General features: G+C 46.2%; 1 protein-coding gene across 3 annotated transcripts in view; it reads left to right on the top strand.

The window, feature by feature from the left end:
• The first annotated feature begins 8,020 nt into the window (after positions 1 to 8,020).
• Dgcr8 (DGCR8 microprocessor complex subunit) overlaps positions 8,021 to 24,990 on the top strand; it is a 30,800-nt gene continuing 13,830 nt past the window's right edge. The window contains exons 1-10 of one of the 3 annotated variants that reach the window (XM_059277501.1): positions 8,021 to 8,155; positions 9,310 to 9,616; positions 12,539 to 13,542; positions 13,982 to 14,141; positions 16,463 to 16,605; positions 16,734 to 17,016; positions 18,541 to 18,738; positions 18,959 to 19,060; positions 19,889 to 19,987; positions 23,236 to 23,318. In XM_059277501.1, coding sequence (XP_059133484.1) covers positions 12,823 to 13,542; positions 13,982 to 14,141; positions 16,463 to 16,605; positions 16,734 to 17,016; positions 18,541 to 18,738; positions 18,959 to 19,060; positions 19,889 to 19,987; positions 23,236 to 23,318 — 1,788 coding nt within the window. In that variant the 5' untranslated portion in view covers positions 8,021 to 8,155; positions 9,310 to 9,616; positions 12,539 to 12,822. Of the gene's footprint in view, positions 8,156 to 8,329; positions 9,617 to 12,538; positions 13,543 to 13,981; positions 14,142 to 16,462; positions 16,606 to 16,733; positions 17,017 to 18,540; positions 18,739 to 18,958; positions 19,061 to 19,888; positions 19,988 to 23,235; positions 23,319 to 24,990 lie in introns of those variants that run through there. The other 2 variants (XM_059277504.1, XM_059277503.1) reach the window with 2 other exon arrangements.

Raw genomic sequence — 24,990 nt, 5'->3', positions numbered from 1 at the left:
CATGTGGTTGCTGGGAATTGAACTCAGGACCTTGGAAGAACAAACAGTGCTCTTAACCTCTGAGCCATCTCTCCAGCCTTAATTTTTCTTTCCCTTTTAATTTTTATATTTATTTATTTATTTATTTGTTTGTTTGTTTGTTTATTTTTTCCGGAGCTGAGGACCGAACCCAGGGCCTTGTTCTTGCTAGGCAAGTGCTCTACCACTGAGCTAAATCCCCAACGCCTTCCCATTTAATTTTTAAAGTTTTGTTTGTTTTTTGTTTTTTGTTTTCAGACAAGGTCTCACTATATAGCCTCGGCTGGCCTCAGACTCACTGAGATCTACCCATCTCTGCCCCTGGAGTGCTGGGATTAAAGATGTGTGCCATCATGCTCATCTTATTTCTTCTCTTAAATACATTTAAATTCTCCTTAAAGCAGACTGCTCACTTATTATATTTAGTTCTATTGCTTGGACTTTTAGATTAGCATGCAGAAAACAAAATCAGTTATACTGAATGATCCCCACTGAGGGAAATGTGAAACCAAGATAGCTTTAGATAGATTCTTCATATTTACAAATGCTTGCAATTCCCATTACCTTAAGTGTCAAACATAAAGCCAGATGTAGGGGTTAGGGAGATGGCTTAGCTCATGTTGTTCTTACAAAGGGCAAAGATTCTGTTCCCAGCATCCACATGGTACTTTTCAACCTCTGTAACTCCAGTTCCAGGGGATTCAATACCCTCTTCTGACTTCTGTGGGCATCCAGTAGTACACATACATATTTGTAGGCAAACAGTCATATACATAAATCTAAAGCCTAAAGATAACAAAACCAACTGGAGTACCAAATGGCAGCTTTTCTCCAAACATTTCCTCTTCCTTGGACCCACTTCCCACTCCTAAAATCTAAAGCTTCTCCATGCTAGTTGGGGGATGTGTCTCCAGGAGATGTAGGTCTGACTTCAGAGTGGCACATTCCGCATCCATTCCCAGGCTTGCTCCTTCCATTGTGTATTGGGTTTTCTCTTAGGGTTTGCAGACACGCACCCAAGCCTCTGCTGGTCGTCAGGTCCAAAGGAAACTCGGGACAAATGGCTACCTGTGGTGCCTGTCAGCAAACCAAAGCTCCTCACAGCTCTCTTCACCCTGCCCCCACCCTTAACCTTTACAGCCCACGGGCTTCACTTCCCTTACCCCAGCTTCTGATTCCTAGAAAAATCTGCCCTTTAATCGAAGCACTCTCTCTGTGAGTTCAAGCCAGCTTGGTGTACAGAGGTCCTGGACAACCAAGGCTACACAAAGAAACCCTGTCTCAAAAAAACAAAAACAAAACAAAAATCTGCCATTCCAGCCATGCATCCTTTGCCCTCTCCTCTCTTGACTCTCTCCTGGCCCCCTCTCTTCTGGCTCCCCCTCTCTTCTAGCCCCCTCTCTCCTGGCTCCCTCTCTCCTGACCCCCTCTCAACTGGCTCCCTCTCTCCTGCCCCCCTCTCTCCTAGCTCCCTCTCTCAGGCCCCCTCTCTCGTGCCCCCTCCCCCCCACCCTCACTCTAAAAACCATTCTTAGTCTACTATTTTCTCTCTCTGCTCTGGACTCTTCCAGAAGCCTCTGGCTGTCCTCTCTCTCATATCCAAAATAAAGACTTTCTCCTCAACCGTACCTGGGTGCAGTCATGTCCTCATTTCATTCAGTAGTCAACCTGTGTCTTCCCTGCTAGGACAGTAAATGTCCTTCTAACCCAGGAATGGGGTACACCTTGGGGATTTCCTATGAGGTGACTACTCATCATGAGGTGAGGTGTTCCTCTTGGTACTTTCTCTGCCCTGGTAGGCTGGTGGAAAGAAGTGCCATTGTCATCGTTATGATCAGATGCACATAGAACCCCTAAGCTAAAGGCAACACAGTTGCACTAAGGGACCATCACTGAAAAACTCAGAATGCTGTATTGGTGGAGTGCAGGAGGAAAAGGTTGAACACTAGCAAATTAATAAATGTGCCGAAAACAAAAGGCTCCGAGACAACACCACAAAGACGGGATCCAAGCCACCAGCTCAGAAGGAGCAAACCAACGGACCACTGACTAAGCCAAAGGAAGTCTGACCCCGCTGAGAGCTCACCAATATCCACCTAAGGAAGCAACCAGGACTGTCAGGCACAGGAGCCCATGCTGGTACCTAACATCTCTGGTGAAATATAGGTCATTCTTGAAGGTCCCACATTTGAGTGCTAAAATGGTTGACATACATACACACAAAAACAACAAACCAAAAAACCTACAGCTTTTCCCTGAAAGGGAATAAGAGGTAATTTATTAGCTGGTTGTGAGGGCACACACCTTTAATCCGAGCACTCAGGAGGCAGAGGCAGGTGGATCTCTGAGTTTTGAGGCCAGAATGGTGTACAGAGTGAGTTCCAAGATAGCTAGGGCTACACAGTGAAACACTGTCTTGAACAATCAAAAGAAACAAAGAAAACTCCACTTTAATACTACTTTCTTACCTGTGGTCTAATTATCTTTTTGTATACTGTGAAGATGTGTCACTCTCATTGGTTTAATAAAAAGCTGAATGGCCAATAGCTAGGCAGAATTTTCAGGGCAGAGGGAAAGCTGGGAAGAAGAAGGGCAGAGTTGTGAAGAGATGCCATGAGGCACAGGATGGGTGGTATGCAGGTGAGATAGACAAGCCTCAGGGCAGCACATAGATTATAGAAATGGGTTAATTTAAGTTATAAGAGCTAAAATCAAGCCTAAGCTATCTGCTGAACTTTCTTTTCTTTTCTTTTCTTTTTTTTGGTTTTTCAAGACAGGGTTTCTCTGTGTACCTTTGCGCCTTTCCTGGAACTCGCTTTGGAGACCAGGCTGGCCTCGAACTCACAGAGATCCGCCTGACTCTGCCTCCCAAGTGCTGAGATTAAAGGCATGCGCCACCACTGCCCGGCTGAACTTTCTTAATAAGAAGTCTCTGTGTGGTTATTTGGGAGCTGGCAGGCGGAACAGAAAAATCCAATTTATGTTCTTTGTTCTGTAACTAATAAAATATCATGTAACCACTTCTACAGTGGAGCACACCTTTCAGAGCAACCTGGTCCTATGCTACCATCAGTCATATTTGGGTCAAGAATAAATATTCTCGACAGGAAGAGGGAGTGCATGCCTTTAATCCTAGCACTCTGGAGGCAGAAGCAGGCAGATCTCTGAGTTCAAGGCCAGCCTGGTCTATGGAGTGAGTTCCAGGACAGCCAGAGCTGTTACACAGAGAAATCCTCTCTTGAAAAAAAAAAAAAACCAAAATATGAATATATGATGCTATGCCTTTTAGGGTGGATCTTCAACATCAATTAACCCTGTCAAGATTATCTCGGATACACATGGCCAGGAGCTAACCTAACCTAGATAATTCCTCACAGGTGTGCCAGAGGCTTCTTAGGTGATTCTAGCACAGTGGTTCTCAACCTTTCTAACACTGCAGCCCTTTAATACAGTTCCTCATGTTGTGGTGACCCCTAACCATGAAGTTATTTTCATTGCTACTTTGTAACTATAATTTTGCTACTGTTATGAATCGTAATGTAAAGCTCTGATATGAGACCCCTGTGAAAGGATCGTTGAACCCCCAAAGGAGTCTCGATTCACAGGTTAGGAACACTGTTCTGACTTTTCAAGTTGATAAGCATTATGGACCATCATAGATGGGTTCTTGCTAAACTGTCCTTTGCTAAAACTGGAATTTACAAGAATGCAAATGAACCTAGATAAGGATCATATTCAGCCAAATGGAGGCTCTTTGGGTTGAATGACCCTTTCTCCGAGGTTGCTATCAGGTTTCTAATCACCAGACTTCATCTGATGTTGTGGATTATTATTATTATTTAATTAATTATTTATTTATTTAGTTTTTCGAGACAGAGTTTCTCTGTGTAGCTTTGCACCTTTCCTGGAACTCCCTCTGGCCTCGAACTCACAGAGATCCGCCTGCCTCTGCCTCCCAAGTGCTGGGATTAAAGGCATGCGCCACCACTGCCCAGCCAGAATATTATTTTAACTAGGCAAAGATGTGACATTTGTTTTTGCTGCAGACTATTACTTTAACTATGTAAAGGTATGTTATTTTTGTTTATGCTGCATTTGTTTAATTATGTAAAGATGTGTTACATTTGTTTCACTTTGCCTGCCTAAGGCACCTGATTGGTCTAATAAAGAGCTGAATAGCCAATAGCTGGGCAGGAGAAAGGGTAGGTGGGGCTGGCGGGCAGAGAATAAATAGGAGAAATCTAGGTTAAAGAAGAAAGAGGAAGAACAAGAGAAGGAGGAGGAGAGAATGAGGGACAGGCCTGGGGCAGAAGCTAGGCAGCTGCCAGCCAGCAGACACAGAGACAGCAAGAAAGTAAGAAAAGGCAAAAAGCCCAGAGGCAAAATGTAGATAAAGAATAGCAGGTTAATTTAAGTTGAAAGAGCTAGCCAGAAAAGAACTAAGCTAAGGCAGAGCATTCAAAACTAAGTCTCCATGTCATGATTTGGGAGCTGGTTGGTTGCCCAAAAGAAAAATTTGGTACAATTTGAATTTTATCAAATGTCTCACTCTGTTCCTTTTGTGAGCTAGGATCCCATTTCCAGTCTGCTGATCTCACTGAATGGTCTCGATTTTTAGTTTATGTGATCTTTCTTCATTCAGGCTTTAGCTTTTGGGCCAGAAATATCTACAAGTGAAACTGTGTGCTTTTCAGGAGGCCCTCAATATATACAATGACTAGTGCTTTTCTCTTCATTTCTGTTGTGGTATAATAATGTTTGTTTTGATACGGGGTGGGGGTGTGTATCTCACTACGGTCTTGGATAGCCTGGCACTCAGTTTATAGACCAGGCTGGTCTTAAACTTGGTGGGGTATTTCTGCCTTTGTCTCTTCTTCCTTGACCATTCAACTGTGTCTCAGGGGCACTTACTCCTCATTTGTGGGCAAGTATGATCCTATGAGAGGTAGTCCAATACACCTTTTTTTTTTTTTAAATAACATTTTTTACATTTGTTATACTGGGGGCAGGGGGCAAGCGTGTCAGGGCACTCATGTGGAGGTCAAAGGACAACTTGTGAGAGTCTGTTCACTTCTTCCATGTAAGGGTTTAGGGGCTCAGACTCAGGTTGTCACGCCTGTCAGGAAGTGCCTTTACCTGCTGAGCCATCTTGCTGGCCTCAATGTACCTACTGAGAGGGTAAATTTGGACTTGCAGGTTGAGGGGTGATAAAAAAAAGAAATAAAAAGGAAGGACATGACTGCTCCTAGGATGGTGAGGGAGAGAGTTTATTATAGATAAAAGGGAGAGCACAGCCAAAGGCAGAGACAGCAACATCTGGGAGATTCCAGAGTGGACATGACCAGACTGAGCTAGGCCATGTGGGGAGAGGGGAACCAGGTGCAGTAACCAGGAGGCCAAAGGTACAAAAGGCAGGTAACTACAATGTCTGGATTACATAGGGAAGAGCCTCTAGGGGAAAGACAGCCCAGATCCTGGACTGGAGAGTTCAGGGTAGAGGGTGGGGTATGTCAGCCATACCCTGTAACAGGTAGGGACTGAGGGATGCTGGAAGAACCTGACAGCCAGGTCTGCTTTGATATGTTATACAGGCACTTCAGCCATTTGTCCAGGGTTTGAGACTTAACAGGGGAGGTCTCTACGACCTCCATTGCCAGCAGAGTGATAAAATGGTAGTTCAGTTCAAACTTCAGGAGTCTGGTGAAAACTTTTTTGGTGATTGTAGGGTAAAAAGGGTCAAGGAAAAACACCCTGCCCCTGATTGACCCCAAGACCAGGGACAATAACATGAAACTAATCCATGAGCTTGCAGCAGAATCAGGCCACAAAAACCCACCAATCCCAAGCCACCTTGGAAGCCTCCCCCGCCCCCCAATAAACCCTATGTAATCTCTGTACCCTGTTCAGTTTGCTGCTGCTTTTCACCCTAGAGGCAGCCACCCTCCCGGGTTCTTCTTTCCAATAAATCACCAGTGACGTTTGTTATGCAGTGTGACAATTTCGCTGGAGCAGAGACCTGCTCTAAACAACTTTCACCAGAGTGGAGCAGAACTGTAACATTTTTGCTGGGGAAACTTTCCCCTAGTGGAGCAGACACTTTGCTGGACCTAAGCCGAGTTGTTAACACTTCTCTGGAACAGGGCTAAACAGGGCTGTAACAACTTCGCTGGGGAAACCCTCCCCTTGATGGAGCAGAGTCATGTCCTTGCATTGGGGAAACCTTTCCCTGGAGCAGAGCTCTAGGCTATGCTCACAGGGACTTTGCGACATTCCTTGGCTCCTGACTTCCAGGATCCCTTTCCATCCGAGCTCCAACACTTACAGTGATAACTCAATCCTGTGTGCACAATACAGCATACATAAATCTCTTCGAGGAACAAAGTAAGATAATAAAGATTGGAAGTGGCTACATCTAAACTCTTTGTAACATACAGGTGACACCTTCCATAAGGACAAGTTCTGTAGATTGAGTGAGAAAAACAATGTCTTAACAGTCTGGGGGAGGGGCCCGTGTGGTCTCTGCTGTATAGCACAAAGGTCACCAGGCTAGAATGCACATCTGCTCCCAGCTCTGAGCAGATAACAGCCCTTCACTTGAAGGAACAACACACTGCTAATTTCAGGTGCCTCTAGTGCCTATCTGAAAACAAGAACCTCCATGCCTTCTACAGCTCGTGGCTTTTTGTTGTTTTTTGTTTTGGTTTTTTGGTTTCTCTATGTAGCTTTGGAGCCTTTCTTGGAACTCACTCTGTAGCCCAGGCTTGCGTCTGCCTCCCGAGTGCTGGGATTAAAGCCTGAGCCACCACCGCTTGGCTACTGGTGGCCTTTTATAAAGTGTTGTCTTCCCAGGTTTTTTCCATTGTAAAGCTACTGTGTACCATTTGCAATTGCTAAGAATCTTGGGCAGAAACTTCACAACTGTGTAAAAAATACACACACAGTCTCCCAAACAGGAATACAGTTCAGTGCTTTTACAATAACTCAGTGTGGGTTAGACCCTGGATTCCGTCTCTAAAACCGAAAGCAACTTGTCACTTCTTAGCACCCACGATTTTCATGTCCAGCAGCAATTACTCAAATGTTTGCCCAACAGAAGACAGTGTTCTGTCATTTTTTCTATATTTATTGACGGGAATGAGAACCTAGAGGTGAGCTGTCCTTTCCTCCATGTATATTCTTTTCAAGGTTCTGGATTGTATTATTATAATTTAGCCCCACCTTAACCCCTGGCCCATAGCAATGGAGTACTGGCTTGACAGTATGGATTTGGAGTGCTCATGAACGGACCTGGCTAACTCTACTTTGTTTCTGAGTCCACCTACTTCATTTCCGTCCTAAAGTTTTCCTAAGTCTTACATACTGCTACCTCGGTGTCGGAGCAGACCTGACGCACATCTTCGGGTAAGGCTCAAAACCATCCTTGGCACTGACCCAGCTCTGCAAGGCCGATCTACGGGCTCACGCCGAACTAAAAGGACCACTCTTTCGGAATGGCTTCTGTCTCTCTTCCCTTTGACACCGAGGATACTAGGACGCACAGCGAACAGATTTATAGTTGTTAGACCTTTGTCCTTCCCGGTGTGGTGACGCTGCAAGTGAAACTCCTCTCCTGCCCTCAGCATCGCGTGGCTTTCTGGGGACGACCCAGAAGACGCAAAAGCGACTGTTGAGCTCAGCAGAGGCCGACTCACACACACACACATGCCCCCAGCGTTCCTCGCACTCCCGCGCTCTCCGGCTCCCGGCAGCCCCCGCGCGCCACTCTCCCGGCACTCCCCGCGGCCGCCGCCCTGCGCGCGCCCAGCCCCGCCCGGGCCCGCGGCCGTCGGTTCCTCCAGACTGGCGGCTGGTCCCGCCCCCGCGCCCGCCATCGCGCCTCGCGATTGGGCCGCGCGCGCCTCGCGCCGCCGATTGGCGGCCTCCTCAGCCCGCTCCCGGCTCCCCCAATGCGCGGCGGCCGTGCGTCGCGATTGGCCGCGCTCCGGCAAGGCCCGCCCTCCGCTCGCCCGCGCGGCAGCGGGTCTCAAGAGTCGAGAGCTTGCGAGGGCCTTCGCGGGTTGCGGCGGCGCCGGGGCGGTGAGGGTCGGCCGGCTGTGGTCGGGCTGCGGGCGGCTCGGGCAGGTCGCGGGCGCCACAGGTAGGTGCGGGGCGCGAGGGGCGCCCCGCGGGCGGCGGGCGCTATGGCCTGGAGAGGCTGCGCTCTTCCCTTCCTCCCCCCCCTTCCCGGGCGAGGCCGCAGGCCGGGGCTCGGGGCGGGGCGCGGCGCGCGAGGCGGGCTGGGCCACGCGGAGTCGCGGCCTTTGTGCAGCGGCGGCCGGGCTCGGAGCCCAGGCGTCGTGGACGTAGGGTGCTGTCGGCCTGGTAACGAAGCCCCTCGGCCGGTGGGCCGGAAGCCATCGCCTGGCCTTCTGGCGGGAGACGTGTGGGCAGGGACACCTCTCGTCCTGAACTCTGCCTGTTTTGGCGGTTTGGAAAAGCCGAGAAACCGTCCATGTCTCCACCAAATTGCTCGTGGATGAGGTGTCATGTAGCTTGTCAGGATGTGGTTTTACAGTAACAATGAGCGTGGTAGAATAAATGGGAAGTGGCAACCTGTTGACAGCGATACCTGTCAATAGTATCATCCAATGGACTTGGGTTGCTACCTGGTAGGAATTTGACTTGCCATCTTGCATGCTTGCATGTACCTGGTTGCTGGATGCACAGATGTCCTATGTAGGGTTGTTGACTTATGGAAGCCAATCACTAGGACGGGCCCACCATCTGCTGGCCCAAACTGGACTCCCTGTCTTGAAAGTGGCTCAGTCCCCACTGTAAGCCACTACTAACCAAAGGGAGTGAATGGCTAGTGAGTGTGGCCTGTAAGTTCAAAATACGAGAATTTGCAGGGTGACAAAGGAATTGATGAGGTCATACTGCCTTTGGGTTGGGCAGGAGGCTGCAGCTGTAGCGTTGGTCACCACAGCTGTATCTCCACACCAGTCCAGCAAGTAGGAGTTGTCCAGATGTGTTGGGTAAGCCCCATGTAACCAGTGTAAGGGTCCAGGGTAGCCAGCTGAGGGCCCGCTGCTTGCTCACAGTCCAATTGGCAAAGCAAGGTCTGCATCCACAGGTTCAGTCAGCTGAAGAACAGTGAGGCTGAAGGGCTACCCTTTGACATCCATGTGGCCAGGGGACAGGCACTTCTCAGTGCTTGTTGCAGGTTTACCTTGTAGGAAGTAGGATTTTGACTGGTGTGCCCAGTTTTGGCCTTCTGCCGTCATCATTCCCCTCCCATGTGATCTCTTCTAGTTTTCACGTCAACTTTCCTTGACATCTTCCAAGTCTCCATCTCCAGCGCTGGCCTCCTTTCTGATCCATAAGCTCCTGCTTCTAGCTGTTCTTTTCAGCTTTGATGTGGATTGCTTTGACACCAAGTAGTCTGACCCAAGCCGAGCTCCTGTTACAGTCCATGCCAGAACAACCCTTATGCCTGTCTAAAGTCACCTTGGTGCCTCTCTCAGGCCTTCATGCGTTTCTCAGCAAGCCTTGCCACCTGTTTCCAACAGCAAACCTTTTCCCAGAAACTGGAACTTAAAGTCCTGGTCCGAGCTACCTGGTGAGCCTTTTAATTCTTCCCCCTTTATAATTGGATCCCCACTCTCACCCTCTTAGTAGCTTTTCTGGACACGAGGAATTCTTTAAATTGCATGATGTTATAAAACTGGGGTATTACAGACTCAGGCCTGCTTGTTTGGGTGGCAAAGCAACTGTATCACTTCCTAGCTTTGTGACCTTGAGCACGTTGTTTAACCTTTCTGTCACAGTGCTGGGTGAGCTCATGAAGTCCTTAGAGCAAGGCCTGTGTGAGGGTTGGCTGCCATTGCTACCCTTCTGTGCAGTATCCTGTTTCTCACAATAAGATAGATTAAAAAAACAAAAAAAAAAACCCGAAGACTTCCCCTCACATAGCACCCTAGCTTGGCCACACCATGTCTCTGCCCCAGGGCCTTTGCTTTTCCTCTAGGTGTCCTCTACAGTGACCTCCTTTTACCCTTGCTTCCACCTGCCTCTGTCTGTTTCATCTTTAGGTGGGTCCTGGCTGTAGAGCCTAGTGTAGTCTTTTAGAAGCTGCTTCCTGCTTCCCAGGTTTTTTCCCCCTTTGTTTCAGCTAGAATATTTGTCAACATGTGACATCATAGATAATTTTCTTGTTATTATCCATCTTCCCCACTGATATGTAAGCTCTGTGGGGCAAGTGTTTTGTCTGCCTTGTGCTTAACACTTATAAATGATGTGTGCCTTATAGAAGGCATTTAGCAAATAGTTGATTAACAAATTGAGTAAGCTTACAGAGGGAAAATTCAGAAACCTATCTAGGATTGTCCACTGCTGAGCCCAAGAGCTAAACAATTTTCCTGCTCCTGCAAGATGTGTACTCATGGGCCTCAGGGTATACCTGTGCTATGTATCTCTTTAAAGCCCTGTCCCCTTTAACACTTACTAATGTCTTCATTTATTGTTTTCATTTTGTAGTTCTACCCTGGCTCCTTAGCTCATAACATGTAGCATGCTTCCCCTTCCTGTACCACTCTTTGTCTCTAACCCCTGCCTACTTGGGTCTTCTTCCCATTAGTATGTTCTATCTGAGAAAGCACAGATTTTGACTTCCTGTGGTCTCTGAACACCTACCAGGCCCTTTCCTGTTCTTATTCGAGTCTGTTAGAACTAAGCGGGCTGACCTGTCTGTCCTCTGCAGTGGTCCTTGGTTGCCAGGAAACTAGCTTTGTCCCTTTGGTCTCCTTTCTGGTTCCTTAATGATTGCTGCTTTTCTCAGTCATTCCTAAGCACCTTTGATGGGAACACCTTTAGAGAGGTAGTTTGTTAACTTCCCATTGAATTAAAAACTGTGAGGCTATCGTAGGTTATAGGAAACAAAATGATAGCATAGTTTGACTTGTCAGCTATGTCCAGGCCATGGGGTCCTTGTCTTCATTAGTGGTAGCACCTCTCAAAGAGTAGATTGTAAGTGGATATTTAAATGGTTAATTTAACCTACACAAGCCTCTGGCTTTTAGGTTGTACCTTCAACAAGGCATAACCACTCCACTTAGTCCCTTTACTGTAAGCTGCTTGTATAGATGATGTCTTCTGTCTCTTGTCTTCTCTGGGGTCTTAAGAATATGAGTAGGTGCAACCAAGCTGTCTCCCATGGGCATGGTCGTGTGTGTATATCTGCACCTGCACCAGTGTGCATGGCATGTGCATGTTTCTGTGCATGATGTGGGAGTGTGCATGTATGCGTGTGTTTCTGCCGATAGCCTTTCTTTGTGTGGACCTCTGGGTTTTGTGGCTAGCTCTGATCTGCCTTCTCTGTTGTGTTGTCCCTCTTTTTACACATCCTCTATAGCAGAGCTTCCTGGGAGTATATCCTTCCCTCTCTGCTAGTTCCCTCTTGTGGTTTTGGTGCTTTCCTCCCAGTTCATGTGGTCGTCTCAACCAGACTTCTTCAGGGCTCCAGAGTTGTGTGGCCTGAGTACTTGTGAGACAGGGCTGCCTGCAGCATCCCTCTGTTCTTCTCTCTAGCCTCGGTACCAGTGTGTCTGCAGAGAAGCCTTTTTCTTCACCTCCTTTTTTCTCCTTTCTACCCTATAGGGTCTGCAAGCGTAGACAATTCCTGTGACACTTTCTTATTGTTTCCAGAGCTGCTTCTACATCTTTGTTTTGGAGAACTGCCCCAACACCTGGTGCAATCACCTATACCTGGTATAGCTGTGAGTCTTCTCTATAAGGAGAGTCGATTCCCTCTTGATAGCTCACTATCCTCAGCCTGGGGCTAGGCTCCTGGTACCACCCAGGACCCTTTCTGCCTTGACTCTAGCTTTCTGTGTTGCCCTGCCTACCCCCCAACATTAGCAGGCTCCCTTCCCAACAGACACCCTCCCTCTACTGGGAATGGATCTATGCTGCCACTCCTGGTGACCTCAGCACGCTGCATCACTGTCCTGTCCACGTGCCACATTGTGGGCCCAGGAGAGGGGGTCCCTGGGTAGCAGAGTGCCTGGCCATATCTCTGAGGTCCCTAGTGCCACAGAGTTGAGCTGAGGGTCTCGCTCACCCTCTGACTGACCCAGCCCTTGAAGGTGAGTGGATTGATAGCCTGAAGGAGGCCATGCACTCTGTGTTCCTGAAATGGTGACCTCCTGCTGCATGCTTGCTTATCTACTAGGCTGAGTTATGGCAGTGCGAAGGGAAAGTTTAGCTGCTTTTTATTTTAGTCTTAATCCTTTTTGAGCTCTAAGACTATTTTTGTGCCTGTGAAATAGGGATTAAAGTGAATAGTTGATAATTTAGGGTTCAAAATTTAGATTCTGAGGAAAACTAGTGAAGTTTTTTTTCCTTCTGATATCTAAAAGGCTTTCTTAAAGGCAGTTATCTTAGCCCTTTACTTCATCATAGATAACATTTGACTCTTAACTTGGTACCAGAGAAGTGGAAGGTTTCTGTCGTTTTGTGACAATATTTTTAAATTTCTTTGCAGGTGGAAGAGGAAAGGTGCCAGCTACTTTGGCATGAAGATAGAGTCACTTAGACGTCATTCTTTTAAGCTGAGTGCATTGTGATTTCCAATAATTGAGGCAGTGGTTCTAAAAGCTGTCTACATTAATGAAAAGAGCAATGTGGCCAGCTTGACTAAGCCGCCAGTGTGTGCAGCGCGGGCAGGACGCCACCGGGTTTCGACGGACTTGTGCATGTTAGCAGTATAGATTTATGTAAGGTGGTTTAAAACTCTGGTGTTTTAAAGTAGTCTTAACTGCTCATAATATGGAGACATATGAGAGTCCCTCTCCTCTCCCGCGTGAGCCCGCAGGAGAAGCGATGATGGAGAACCGAGCTTGCCCCTTCCAAGTGCTGCCCCATGAACAGTCTCCACCACCTCCCCTGCAAACGTCCAGTGATGCAGAGGTAATGGACGTTGGCTCTGGTGGTGATGGACAGTCCGAACCTCCTGCCGAGGACCCATTCAACTTCTACGGAGCTTCTCTTCTCTCCAAAGGATCCTTCTCTAAGGGCCGCCTCCTCATAGACCCGAACTGTAGTGGCCACAGCCCGCGCACTGCCCGGCACGCACCCGCAGTCCGGAAGTTCTCCCCTGACCTTAAGTTGCTTAAGGATGTAAAGATTAGTGTGAGCTTTACTGAGAGCTGTAGGAGTAAGGACAGGAAGGTGCTGTACACAGGAGTAGAACGCAGCACTCGTGCCGAATGTAGCCTGCTCCTTAGTCCTGTCAGCGGGGACGTGCATGCTTGTCCCTTTGGCGGGAGTGTTGGTAATGGGATAGGCCTAGGGGGTGAGAGTGCAGATAAGAAGGAGGAGGAAAATGAGCTGGATCAGGAAAAGAGAGTGGAGTATGCAGTGCTCGATGAGTTAGAAGATTTTACTGACAATTTGGAGCTAGATGAAGAAGGAACAGGCGGGTTCACGGCTAAAGCAATCGTTCAAAGAGACAGAGTGGATGAAGAGGCCTTGAATTTCTCCTATGAGGTATGTTGATGACCTGTTCTCTGGAGGGCTCTGAGCAAAACCCAAAGAGGTTTGGAAGTGGCATTGTCTTTTGAAATCGGGGAAATCAAAGCAAAATCCTATGTGAGGTCAAATAACATTAATGTGGAGAAGAGAAGGATGTAAGGACTTTACATTTCTAAAGTTTCTAGTGGAAAGTTTGGCTAACATTGAGCCGTATTTTTTTCCAACCTGAGTCAGCAGGTGCTGCTGAAAAGCCTCTTTGGCTGGGTGTGCTCCTGGACCAGGGGTGTTGGTTTCACTTGTCATTTCATCCTGTTTGTTTTTCAGATGATGAAATGCCATCAGGGCATACCCAGTCCCCATTGAGGGTCTCTCTGTGTATTCCCTCACACATGCAAAACTTGTCCTTGGTACAGAAGCATGGAGGGCTGTAGTATCTGAACACCTTGTTTTGCAGGATGACTTTGACAATGATGTGGATGCTTTGCTAGAAGAAGGTCTTTGTGCTCCCAAGAAGAGGCGAATGGAGGAAAAATACGGCGGAGACAGTGATCATCCGTCTGATGGAGAGACAAGTGTGCAGCCAATGATGACCAAGATTAAAACAGTGCTCAAGAGTGAGTGAGATGGTCACAAATCCTGATGCTTCAAGGCCCCAGAAGGGTTTTCTTCCCAAGAATAGTCTGGGTAGAGACACAGGTTTAAGTATAGAATAGTCATGGGAGGGGAAAAGAAAACAAATCGGACACAAGTATTCGCTCAGACCCACAACTCAGATTCAGATCTTGGTAAATTCCATGGAATCCACAGAGAGGCTATAAAGGATCCTTGAATGGGGTGCATTAGTGTGTGCTATGTTAAAAGACCAATAATAGCCTACAGATACAGAGGCCAAGGTCAGAGGTAGGTTTTGGTGAGTTGGGAGGTTATAATTGGCATCCAAGTTTGGTTCTGTTGCAGGTAAGTCAGGAAAGCACCAGAATGAGGCTAATGTTGGTTTCTGGGCTGCAGCATGGCACGTGGCACTGTGGGCCAGGGCGGGAGCTCTGGGAATAGAAGTAGAAGTATTTGGGAGATGTCCAGAGTGGCACTTATACCTGCTTCTGGTTGACACCGGGAGAGCAGCCAGTCAACACCCACAATTGTGTTATCAGGCTCTGTTGTCTGTACAGGGAAATGTAAGACAAGTTACATGAGCTTCTGTGTGAATTTGGCTTAGTGGCACCTATTATTCTGGGTCAGTTGGGGGAGTGGAGAAGGTTAAAAGGTGAGTGGGACTCAGGCACATACATGAGACCCCTGAAGAGAAGGTGGAGAGTTCCCCTTGAGCTACTGAGGAGATGAGATGGTCTGCAAGGCTAGGTACCAGATACTGCTGCACATGTTGGTGGTAGCTGATACCAATTTCGGACCATCGGACCAGGTGAACTTTGGGCTACAGTTTCTGAGAAGGGTGGGTCAGGTGGTCTTCACCTTGGTGTTCCTGGAAGGTTGGCTTTGTGCTCTTCTCATGGTTCCAGGAGTCTCACTTTGAGCTTCCCACAAGGCAGCAGTAGCCCTGGTTTGTTTTAAAAATCAAGGGCCTGGAGAGATGGCTCAGCGGTTAAGAGCTCTGGTTGCTCTTCCAGAGGACCTGGGTTCAATTCCCAGCACCCACATGGCAGCTCACAACTGTCTGTAGTTCCCGTTCCAGGGGATCCGACACCATCACACAGACATGCAAAACTCCAGTGCATATAAAAAAATAAAAATAAAAAATATTGGGCTGGAGAGATGGCTCAGAGGTTAAGAGCACTCACTGGCTGCTCTTCCAGAAGTCCTGAGTTCAATTCCCAGCAACCACATGGTGGCTCACAACCATCTATAATGAGATCTGGTGCCCTCTTCTGGCTTGCAGGCGTACGTGCAAGCAGAATACTGTATATATAATAAATAAATAAATTAAAAAAAAAATAAAAAAAAAAAAATAAAAAATATTTTAAAAAATCATGTCTAGTTTTCAGGTTTTGTTTATGTGTATTTTCTTTAGTTTCTAGGTATCAGATTGCGCCTAATACCTGTAAGAACATTTTAGTTAAGTCTTTATATTAGTTTTGTCATGGAAGAGAGGCAAGTTGAAAACAAATCTGGTACTTTTCTTAAAACTGCCAGCAAAGTAAAGAAAGGATTGGAAGCAGTATCTTAAGCAACATATTTCGTGGGGTTTTGTTTTGTTTTGGTTTATGAGACAGGATCTCTGTAACTGTAGTTGTCCTGGAACTCACTATGTAGGCTGGTCTCTAACTCCCAGAGATCCACTTGCCTTTGCCTCCCAAGTGCTAAGATTAGAGGCATGCACTACCATGCCCAGTTGTTTATATAAAGACTTATTTATTTTGATCTTGTGTGTGTGAGTGTTTGTCTGCATGTATGTATGTGCATGATAGAGACCAAAATAGGGTATCAGATCCCTTGGAGCTGTGAGTTGCAGATGGTGTGAGCTACCATGTGAGTGCTGGGCACCAAACTTGGATCCTCTGCAAAAGCAGCAAGTGCTCTTAACTGCTGAGCCATCTCTTCAGCTTGTTTTATTGTTTTAAGATGGTGCTGTGGAATCGAACCCAGGGCTAGTAAGGTAGTTGGCACATTTGCAGATTATTAGCAAAGTTTACTCACTCCTCAGGTACCTGTTACCATGGCTTGAGCAGATCGGAGAAATCCAATATCCAGTGTTCTCAAAGTGTGGAGGCAAAAGCTAGGGTGGGATCTATTTGGGGCTTCTTGTACGTTGACCATGTAGAAGTTCTCACCTTGCTCCACATACTATCCTAGGGGTGCAGTTGGGCCCATCAGTCAGGTAGAAACTTGGCAAGACTGGTAAGAAAACACATTCAAGAGACATTGTGTAGCAATCTTGTGTTTATAAAGGGATTGCAGGATGTTTTTGTGTTCTGTGCAGGTCGTGGCCGTCCACCTACAGAGCCTCTGCCTGACGGATGGATCATGACTTTTCATAATTCTGGAGTCCCTGTATACCTACACAGAGAGTCTCGAGTGGTCACCTGGTCCAGACCCTACTTCTTGGGAACAGGAAGCATACGGGTAGGGGAGTCATCAGTCAGGTTTTTAGGCTTGTCCGTTCTCAGTACTTATCTCCATGTGTTGAAGTGCAGTCAGACAGATGCAAAGTTGTCCTGATAACCCCTGTTTTGCAATTTCACTATCTACAGAAACATGATCCTCCTCTAAGCAGTATCCCCTGTCTGCATTATAAGAAAATGAAGGACAATGAGGAACGGGAGCAAAACTGTGATCTCATGCCCAGTGGGGAGGTGTCACCTGTCAAGCCCCTGGGTCGATCTGCAGAGTTGGATTTCCCTTTGGAAGAACCTGACTCCATGGGTGGAGACTCAGGGTCCCTGGATGAGAAGGACCCACTAGGGGCTGAGGCAGCCCCTGGAGCCCTGGGACAAGTGAAGGCTAAAGTTGAGGTGTGCAAAGATGAATCAGTTGGTAAGTGTTCTGAAGAGCTTTCTTCCCTCCTTGTTACCTGAGTTTTCACTCCTACCATATGCTGTGTGTCCTAGTTCCTGGTTGTATCTGAGAAGGGGACCTTTGCATGTATAGCTCACGTGGCAGACAGATCTCTCCCCTGCTTTTAAGAGCAGGCCTGAGTGTAGCAGCCTGAGCTCTGCAGGGCCTGACTGCCAAAAGCTTCACAGAGATGATTATGGCAATGCCAACTAGTCTTTCAATATGACCCCTGAAGTCTTGCTCTTTCAGTACAACGTGATCCTGTGACATTGTTTATCTGATGAACATAGAATTAGCCCACAGTCATAAACTCAGCACCAAGGAACTGCCATTCTTCTGTGGTTAGTCTCCTCACTTTTCTTTTTTGCTTTTGATGCAGGGTTCTGCTTTTTGCCTTTCAAGAACTGAGCAATGCATTTGTCTTTGGTTATATGCTTGTATTTCTTACTTTGTCTTGTGCCTATAGTTAGTTCTGTCCCTTAGATCCCGGGTGGTATCAGAAGTCTTTCAACCCACCTGCTAACTTCCAAAGAGGACTTGCAGCTTTTGGGGTTAAGTTTGTGTGTATGCGGCACAGCTGCACAGCTGGGTGTGGGGTGCCTGTGGTCTGGGAACAACACATCAGTGTAGAAGCCTAGAGGAGGTAGAGAGCCACCTGGATGTGGTTTGTTGTGAGTTTGAAGGGCCAGAGGCAAAAGTGAGATTGTCAGAGAGGTGGTAGACACCTGCTGTTGGCAGTCAGGTACTTGCTATTTTTGTGTTTCCCAGCACAATACTCATTTTGCCTTAAGGAGAAAAGCCTGAAGACTAGTGGTTTGTTGTTGTTGTTGTTGTTTTTGTTTGTTTGTTTTTTTGTTTTTCGAGACAGCTTTGCGCCTTTCCTGGATCTTGCTCTGTAGACCAGGCTGGCCTTGAACTCACAGAGATCTGCCTGGCTCTGCCTCCTGAGTGCTGGGATTAAAGGCGTGTGCCACCACCACCCGGCGTTTTATTTTTCTATCTTTTTTTTAAAGATTTATTTATTTAGTACACAGAAGAGGGCACCAGATCTCATTACAGATGGTTGTGAGCCACCATGTGGGTGCTGGGAATTGAACTCAGGACCTCTGGAAGAGCAGTCGGTGCTCTTAACCTCTGAGCCATCTCTCCAGCCCCTGTTTTGTTTTTTTTTTTAATGTTTTTTTTGTTTGTTTGCTTTGTTTTTATTTTAAACCCCACCCCTACCACTATATCATTTTCGTATTGTTTTTCTTAGTCCAGATAAAGTAATGATATGCACAGTATTCTATCCATAAGGGACTTCTCAGAATGATTTGAAGTAGGTGTGAAAGGACCTAATTTTTTTTTTTTTTTTCCTTGCTTTTGAAAGGGATGGGGAAAGGGAAATGGGTATCATGTGTCTTGGACTTGTTTAATGGGGATTGTCATTATACACAGGGCTGAGAAAAACATGATTCTTGTGTTGGAAATCTGATGTGGTTCACTGGTATATATCTTGGACAGATCTGGAGGAATTTCGTACTTACCTGGAGAAGCGTTTTGACTTTGAGCAAGTAACTGTGAAAAAATTCAGGACTTGGGCTGAGCGGCGCCAGTTCAACCGTGAGATGAAGCGGAAGCAGGCAGAGTCAGAGAGGCCCATCCTGCCAGCCAACCAGAAGCTCATCACTTTATCTGTGCAAGACGCACCTACAAAGAAAGGTGAGCTTCGCTTGGACCGTCAGCATCAGCAGATAGAGCATGTTATTGTAATTTCATTGTGCTTCGTCTATGTTTATGAGTTGTACTTACCCCAAAAGCTGCCTGTTTTCTGTCATGCAGAGGCTGCCATGTTCATAGTGGTAAGCCCCTAAGGAGTGACTGAGTAATGTGGATGGGCCAGGTTCCTGAGTGTTACCTGAGATAGTTCTTTTTGTCACAGAATTCGTCATCAATCCCAATGGGAAGTCTGAGGTCTGCATCCTGCACGAATACATGCAGCGTGTCCTCAAGGTCCGCCCTGTTTATAATTTCTTTGAATGTGGTAAGTTCAAACCGATTTCAGTCCTTGAAGAGTCTCACACATCGTTTTGCTTGTGGCTGGAGGTGGGAATGAGTACATTGGCCCTGCTGGGTTGGATAGACGTGCAAGGCAAGGACAAAGAGAAGTGTGGTGCAGATAGGTGTCTTATTTTCACCCTTGTCTGAGAGGGAATGGCTCAGCTTTTCCTTTTGAGTTTAGTTTGTCCTATTCCCCCCCCCCCCCCTATTTTTCTTGTCTTCTCTGCTCTTCCTTAGTAGCTCCTGACTTGTCAAGAACAGTTTGTGATACAGGTCTTTCTGTTGTGCATTGAGTTCTTTCCTCACCTTCCTGTCCTGTGTCTGCCACTCCCACACCCCACAATGAAGGAGCCTTGATCTCACCACACTTCCTTGACAGCTCTGTCCTCTGTGATTTCCTCTATATAGATTGTGAATGCTAGTGTGGTTTCCCTTGGGATCTGAGACTGGGGATCACTCATTTTTTGGGGGGTGCTGTTTCTCAGATGTCCTTGGTCCTATGCTTTGCCATTCTTGGCAGTCCTGTTTGTCTTTCAGAGACCACATCCCTACCTTGTCCCTGTATTGGGAAGCTCTGCCTTCAGCTCCTGTTTCCCCTTTGGGTCATTTCCCATAGTACCCCATGCTCTTCAGTCTTCCCATCTGTGTCCTTTGCTGCCTGTCTTCACATCTCCCAACCTTGTCTGCACATCCCAAACAAGCACAGACATGCTTTATTCGGGGGTATCTTGTCAGGACTGACAGACTTGGAGTATGCATGCTTTTCATGTCTTGACAAGTGTGTTTTAAAACCAGTAATTTTAATTTTAAGAGAATCCAAGTGAGCCTTTTGGTGCCTCGGTGACCATTGATGGTGTGACTTACGGATCTGGAACTGCAAGCAGCAAAAAACTTGCGAAGAATAAAGCTGGTAATGTGGTTTGCTTGGTATATCAGTTACTTTTCCTGTTGCTGTGATAGGTCCCCTTACAAAAGCAGCTTAAGAAAGAAAGGGTTACAGATTATCATGGTGGGAAAGGCGTGGTGCAGGAGTTTGAGGGTGCTACCAGCATGGCATCTGCAGTCAGGAGCTGACAGTGATGAATGCCAGTGCTTAGCTTCTTTCCCCTTTTGGTTCAGCCCATGACATGGTGCCACTCAACATTAAGGTAGATTTTCCCACCTCAGTTAACCATGTCTAGATATTCGTTCACAAGTATGCCCTAGAGGCTAACTTAATTTAGGTATTGATCACAGGCATGTCCAGAAGCTGGTAATCAGTATTAACTAGCACATCTATTTTTTAATCTTCTTTCTAAAAAAGATGTGTGTGTGTGTGTGTGTGTGTGTGTGTGTGTGTGTGTGTGTGTGTGTTTCTTTCTGCATGTGAACTACTTGTGTGCTGGTGCCCTCAGTGGCCAGAAGAGGGCATTGGTTTCTCTGGAACTGGAGTTAAAGGAAGTTGTGAGTCACCTGATATGGGTGCTGAGAACCAAACCCAGAGCAGCAAGTGCCCTAACTTACTGAGCCATTTTTGCTTCCCTCTACCTGGATTTAAAACATAATAGTAGTGTTACATGCCTGTAATTCTAGTACTTGAGAAGCTGCTTCAGGACCATTGTGAGTTTCAGGCTAGCCTTGGCTGTCAAGCAAGACTGTCTGGAAATTAAGGGCTGGGGATGTAACTCAGCTTTGAGATAAAATATAATAATTATATGCTTATTGTAAATGATTTAAGCTAAGAAAGTAAAAAGACAATCATGAGTTAGAAAGGTGGCTTAGTAGTTAAGAGTATGTACTGTTCTCTTAGTGGAACCAAGTTTGTTTCCTGTCTTAGTTACTTTTCTTCTGCTGACAAAGCACCATGCCAAGGCAACTCTAGAATAAAGCATTTAATTGGAGCTTGTGGTTTCAGAAGGTGAGTTCATGACCATTGTGGGAACGTGGAGGCAGGTAGAGCAGGCATGGTCCTGGAGCAGTAGCTGAGAATTTATATCTGAGAGCTAACTAGGAATAGTGTGGGCTTTGAAGCCTCAAACCCCATCCCCACGCTACACATCCTTCAGCAAGGCCATGCCTCCTAATCCTTCCCAAACAGTTCCACCATCTAGGGACCAAGCATTCAAAAATCAGTAAACTGTGGGGGCCATTCTTATTCCAATCACCGCAATTCCCAGAACCTGCATGGGACAGTTACAAATACCTGTAAGTCCAGCTCCAGGGAAATCTAATGCCTCTGGTTTCTGCATATACATATACACATAATTAAAATAAGATTATAGCGGGCTGCGTGCTAACACCTTTCATCCCAACATTCGGGAGGCAGAGACAGTCATTATCTCTGAGTTTGAAGCTGGTGTGGTCTACAGAGTTCTAGGATAGCCAAGGTTATGTCTCAAAACAGATTTTTTTTTTTTTGTATGTTTATTTTTCAAAACAGGATTTCTCTGTGTAGCCTGGCTGTCCTCAAACTTGCTCTGTAGACCAGGCTGGCCTTGGACTCACAAAGATCCACCTGCTTCTGTCTCCCAAGTACGAGCATTAAAGGCATAAGTCACCCCTATTCCCCATCTTCAGTTCAGATTTTTATTTATTTACTTATTTTTTTAAGATTTATTTATTATGCATACAGTGTTCTACTGGGGCCATGTGGGGTATGTGCAAGTTTGTTTTGTTATTTTTGATTTTTGATTTTTTGAGACAGGGTTTCACTGATTGTTGGGATTAAAGCATGAACCACCACACCTGGCATGCAAGTTTGTTTTTAAACAGCAAAATGTGGGCATGCTAAGAGAAAAAAAGACAGATTGTCACCTTATCACCATTTTGAGGGTTTTTGATATTTATATAGACTATTTCTTGGATTAGACAGTTGTTGCACACCATGTTCATTCAAAGAATACTGGTGTTTTAAAAGACCCACTGCACCATATCTTTGCCTTCTGCCTCCGTGCAGGAATAGACAGCATTTTTGTACCAAGCCATTGTGCTCAGCGTTGGGGTTGTTTGGGCTTTTCTGAGCAGTGGATGCATTGCAGACTAGTGTTAGGTATACTTCTGGCCCTGGCACATACAGGGCAATTCTTGAACTTTATCCTACGGGCATGTTGTCTTCCAGAACTGGTCTCTATACAGAACAGGGGTCATGTCAGTTTTCTCAGTCTTACTGGGTCCTGGGGGCAGGGGGAGGATTTTCTACTTGTAAGAATCAGAGAGTGTTCCTCTGTGCTACTTTGTTTTTGTGGCCAATGCTGAGGACAGTAAGAAGTCTTCCTGCATCACATTACTGCCTGTCCTCTGTTCAGCTGCCCTTAGCTTGCATATTCTGCCTGTCTCCAGGAATGCCTGATACCTATTTTGTTAACTTTCTCCTTATGCAGAGCTAGGGATTGAGCCAGGTCTTGACATGCTAGGTAAAGTGCTCTACCACTGAGCTAGGCTCTAGCTCCTGCTATCCATTTTAGAAAGATTCAGCCTAAAAAGACTTTTCAGCTCAACAAATTGTTGAGACTTTGAGCAGATAACTTTGGAGATAGGGCCTGGAAGAGGAATGAAAACATCCTCAGGCTTGTCCTAAGCTGTTCTTTTTACAAGGTCACCTGTCTCTGTGCTGGGCTTTGTTTCTCTGCCTATTCCGACTACACTTTGTAGACATCTGCACTGCTTGATCTTTATTATGTGCTTATTTTGCTGGGATGTCTTACCAACAGTGCATTGCTGGACCAGACTGAGCCATTATTGTAACAGGTATGGCCTGTTGATGTGGGTGTCACCCTCATTCTGCCTTATACATGCTTCTTCCAGAGTTCCTCAGAATTGCCCGTCTACCTGTTCATAGTAGCTGCTATCCATGTGTTGTGGTCTGGATGTCTGTAGCAGTCTGCTGTCAGGCCGCCTTGGGTCCAGGTTCTCCAAGCCATTTTTATATATACTACAATTTGATTAAAACATAGATGCGACTTCCTCCCTTGGTAAAATTGGTGTATGAAACTTCTACCATCTCACTGTCCCTTCTTCAGGATGCGCATATTCTTTATCCCCTCCCAGTCTACCTTTTAAAGTGCTGTTGCTGCTCTGGCTACGAGTGTGGGAGCCAGCATGTAGCTCACTGCTGGCTGGGCAGCATGCCTGGTTTCCCTTTGGTCTCACGCCCTTACCTCAGACTTTTTCTTTTTGTAGCCCGAGCCACACTGGAAATTCTCATCCCTGACTTTGTTAAACAGACCTCTGAGGAGAAGCCCAAAGACAGTGAGGAACTGGAGGTGAGTGTGGTGATCTTGTTCTGCTGGGAGCTGCAACTGCCATACAGCCACTGACCCCACTGCCTCAACCAGGGGTGTGTGTGCACTGCGTCAAGGGTGTAGTCATCAGCCTGTAAGAGGAACTTGCTTGTCTTTGTGAAGGCAGAGGGGAAGAAAGTCTTGAAGAGTTTTATCCTTTAGTTGAGTATGTATTAACAAATAGATCTTTGATGGAAATGAACCTAGCAGAGTATGTCAGATTGAGATTGTTGTTGTTAGAGCTGTCTGAAACCCTGTCCTGTGTAAATCTTTGACGATAAATATGGTTCTGTGGCTATTCACAGGAAAGGAGTTTCATCTTGATTTTAAATTGATTTCTTTACTTGTCGTTTTAATTTTCTTGAGGTCACTGGTCATTTTAAAACCAGACTTTTAAGTTCTTTGGCCTTTGAACCCTTTTGTTATTGGATTCATCTATGATAGAGTCCTGAATATTTTCAGAAATTGTGTTGCGTTGGCTTTTCAGAGTTCTTGTGTTTCTACATTATGTCTTGCTTATCTGTCAGGATAGGTATTGCTTTTCAGGTGTTTAAATTTTTATTTAAATGAGAGGCAGGAGCAAGCAGATCTCTATGAGTTTGATGCCAGCCTGGTCTACATAATTAGTTCCAGGCCAGCCAGTGACTACATTAGACCCTGTTTCAAAACACCAAAAAATTTTTTATTTAAATGGAATTTAAAATTTTATGGGGGTCATTGGTGGACTCTTATTAGGTTTCTTAGAGTCATGTTCCCCATTTGCACTAAGAGAGAGCAGGCAACAGTAATTAAAAACAACTCAAATTTTGTATTGCATTTTTTTAATTATTTATTTTGTGTGGTTGTGTGGGGGGGGTACATGCGAGTGTGGAGGTGAAAGAACAACTCTAGGAAGTATGTTCTTTCCTCCTACCGTGTGCATTCCAGGACTGAAACTCAGGCACTCCAGCTTATGTGGCAAATGCTTTTGCCATTGAGCCATCTAGTAGCCCTTAACTACATTCAGCTATGAGGAAGGTAAGAAAAAGAGAAAATAAATATTGGGGTAAAGGTATAGAAAAGCCATGGCTTGGTTGTGCTGTAGTAGTGCATGCCTGTAGTCCTCACACCTGGTAAATAGAGGCAGGAGGACCAGGGCAAAGACAGCCTCAGGTCTGTAGTTATTCAAAGTCAGCTTGAGCTACATGAGACCCTGTCTCAGCTCCCCACCCCCGAAAGGAAAAAGGAAAAGAAGTGATCCCAAAGGAGCACATAGAAAAGAAAGAAAGACAGTAGAGCCAGAAGGAAGGAAAAGGAAGGGATCCAAGAGAACAGGACAAGAGAAAGGATGGATTCTTTTTCTCCAGGCCTGTTTTCATAGATGAGTGAGGGCTCAAGTCAGAGAAGAAGGGCTTTTCTTGGGCTGCATTGTTGGTGAAATCCTGTTTGTAGGCCTGCCTGGTTATGCAGGAAGTGCAAGAGCCTCTCTCAAACTGCTCCTCTTAGCCTAGCTAAAGGACATTTGCTCCACCTGCACCAAAGACCCTCTCTGCCTTTGGGTTTGTGGCAGGTAGTTCTTTTGTGTATTTGTGTGCATGTGCTTCAGGGGTGTGTGTGTGTGTATATGTACCAAAGACTGGGGTAGCTTGATATACTTACTGGTAATTTTAATTTG

This window comes from Peromyscus eremicus, chromosome 12 (genome assembly GCF_949786415.1).
Source record: "Peromyscus eremicus chromosome 12, PerEre_H2_v1, whole genome shotgun sequence".
Classification (NCBI taxonomy): Eukaryota; Metazoa; Chordata; class Mammalia; order Rodentia; family Cricetidae; genus Peromyscus; species Peromyscus eremicus.
The sequence above is the reverse complement of the archived record's forward strand: the minus strand, read 5'-3'. Positions and strand labels throughout refer to the sequence as shown.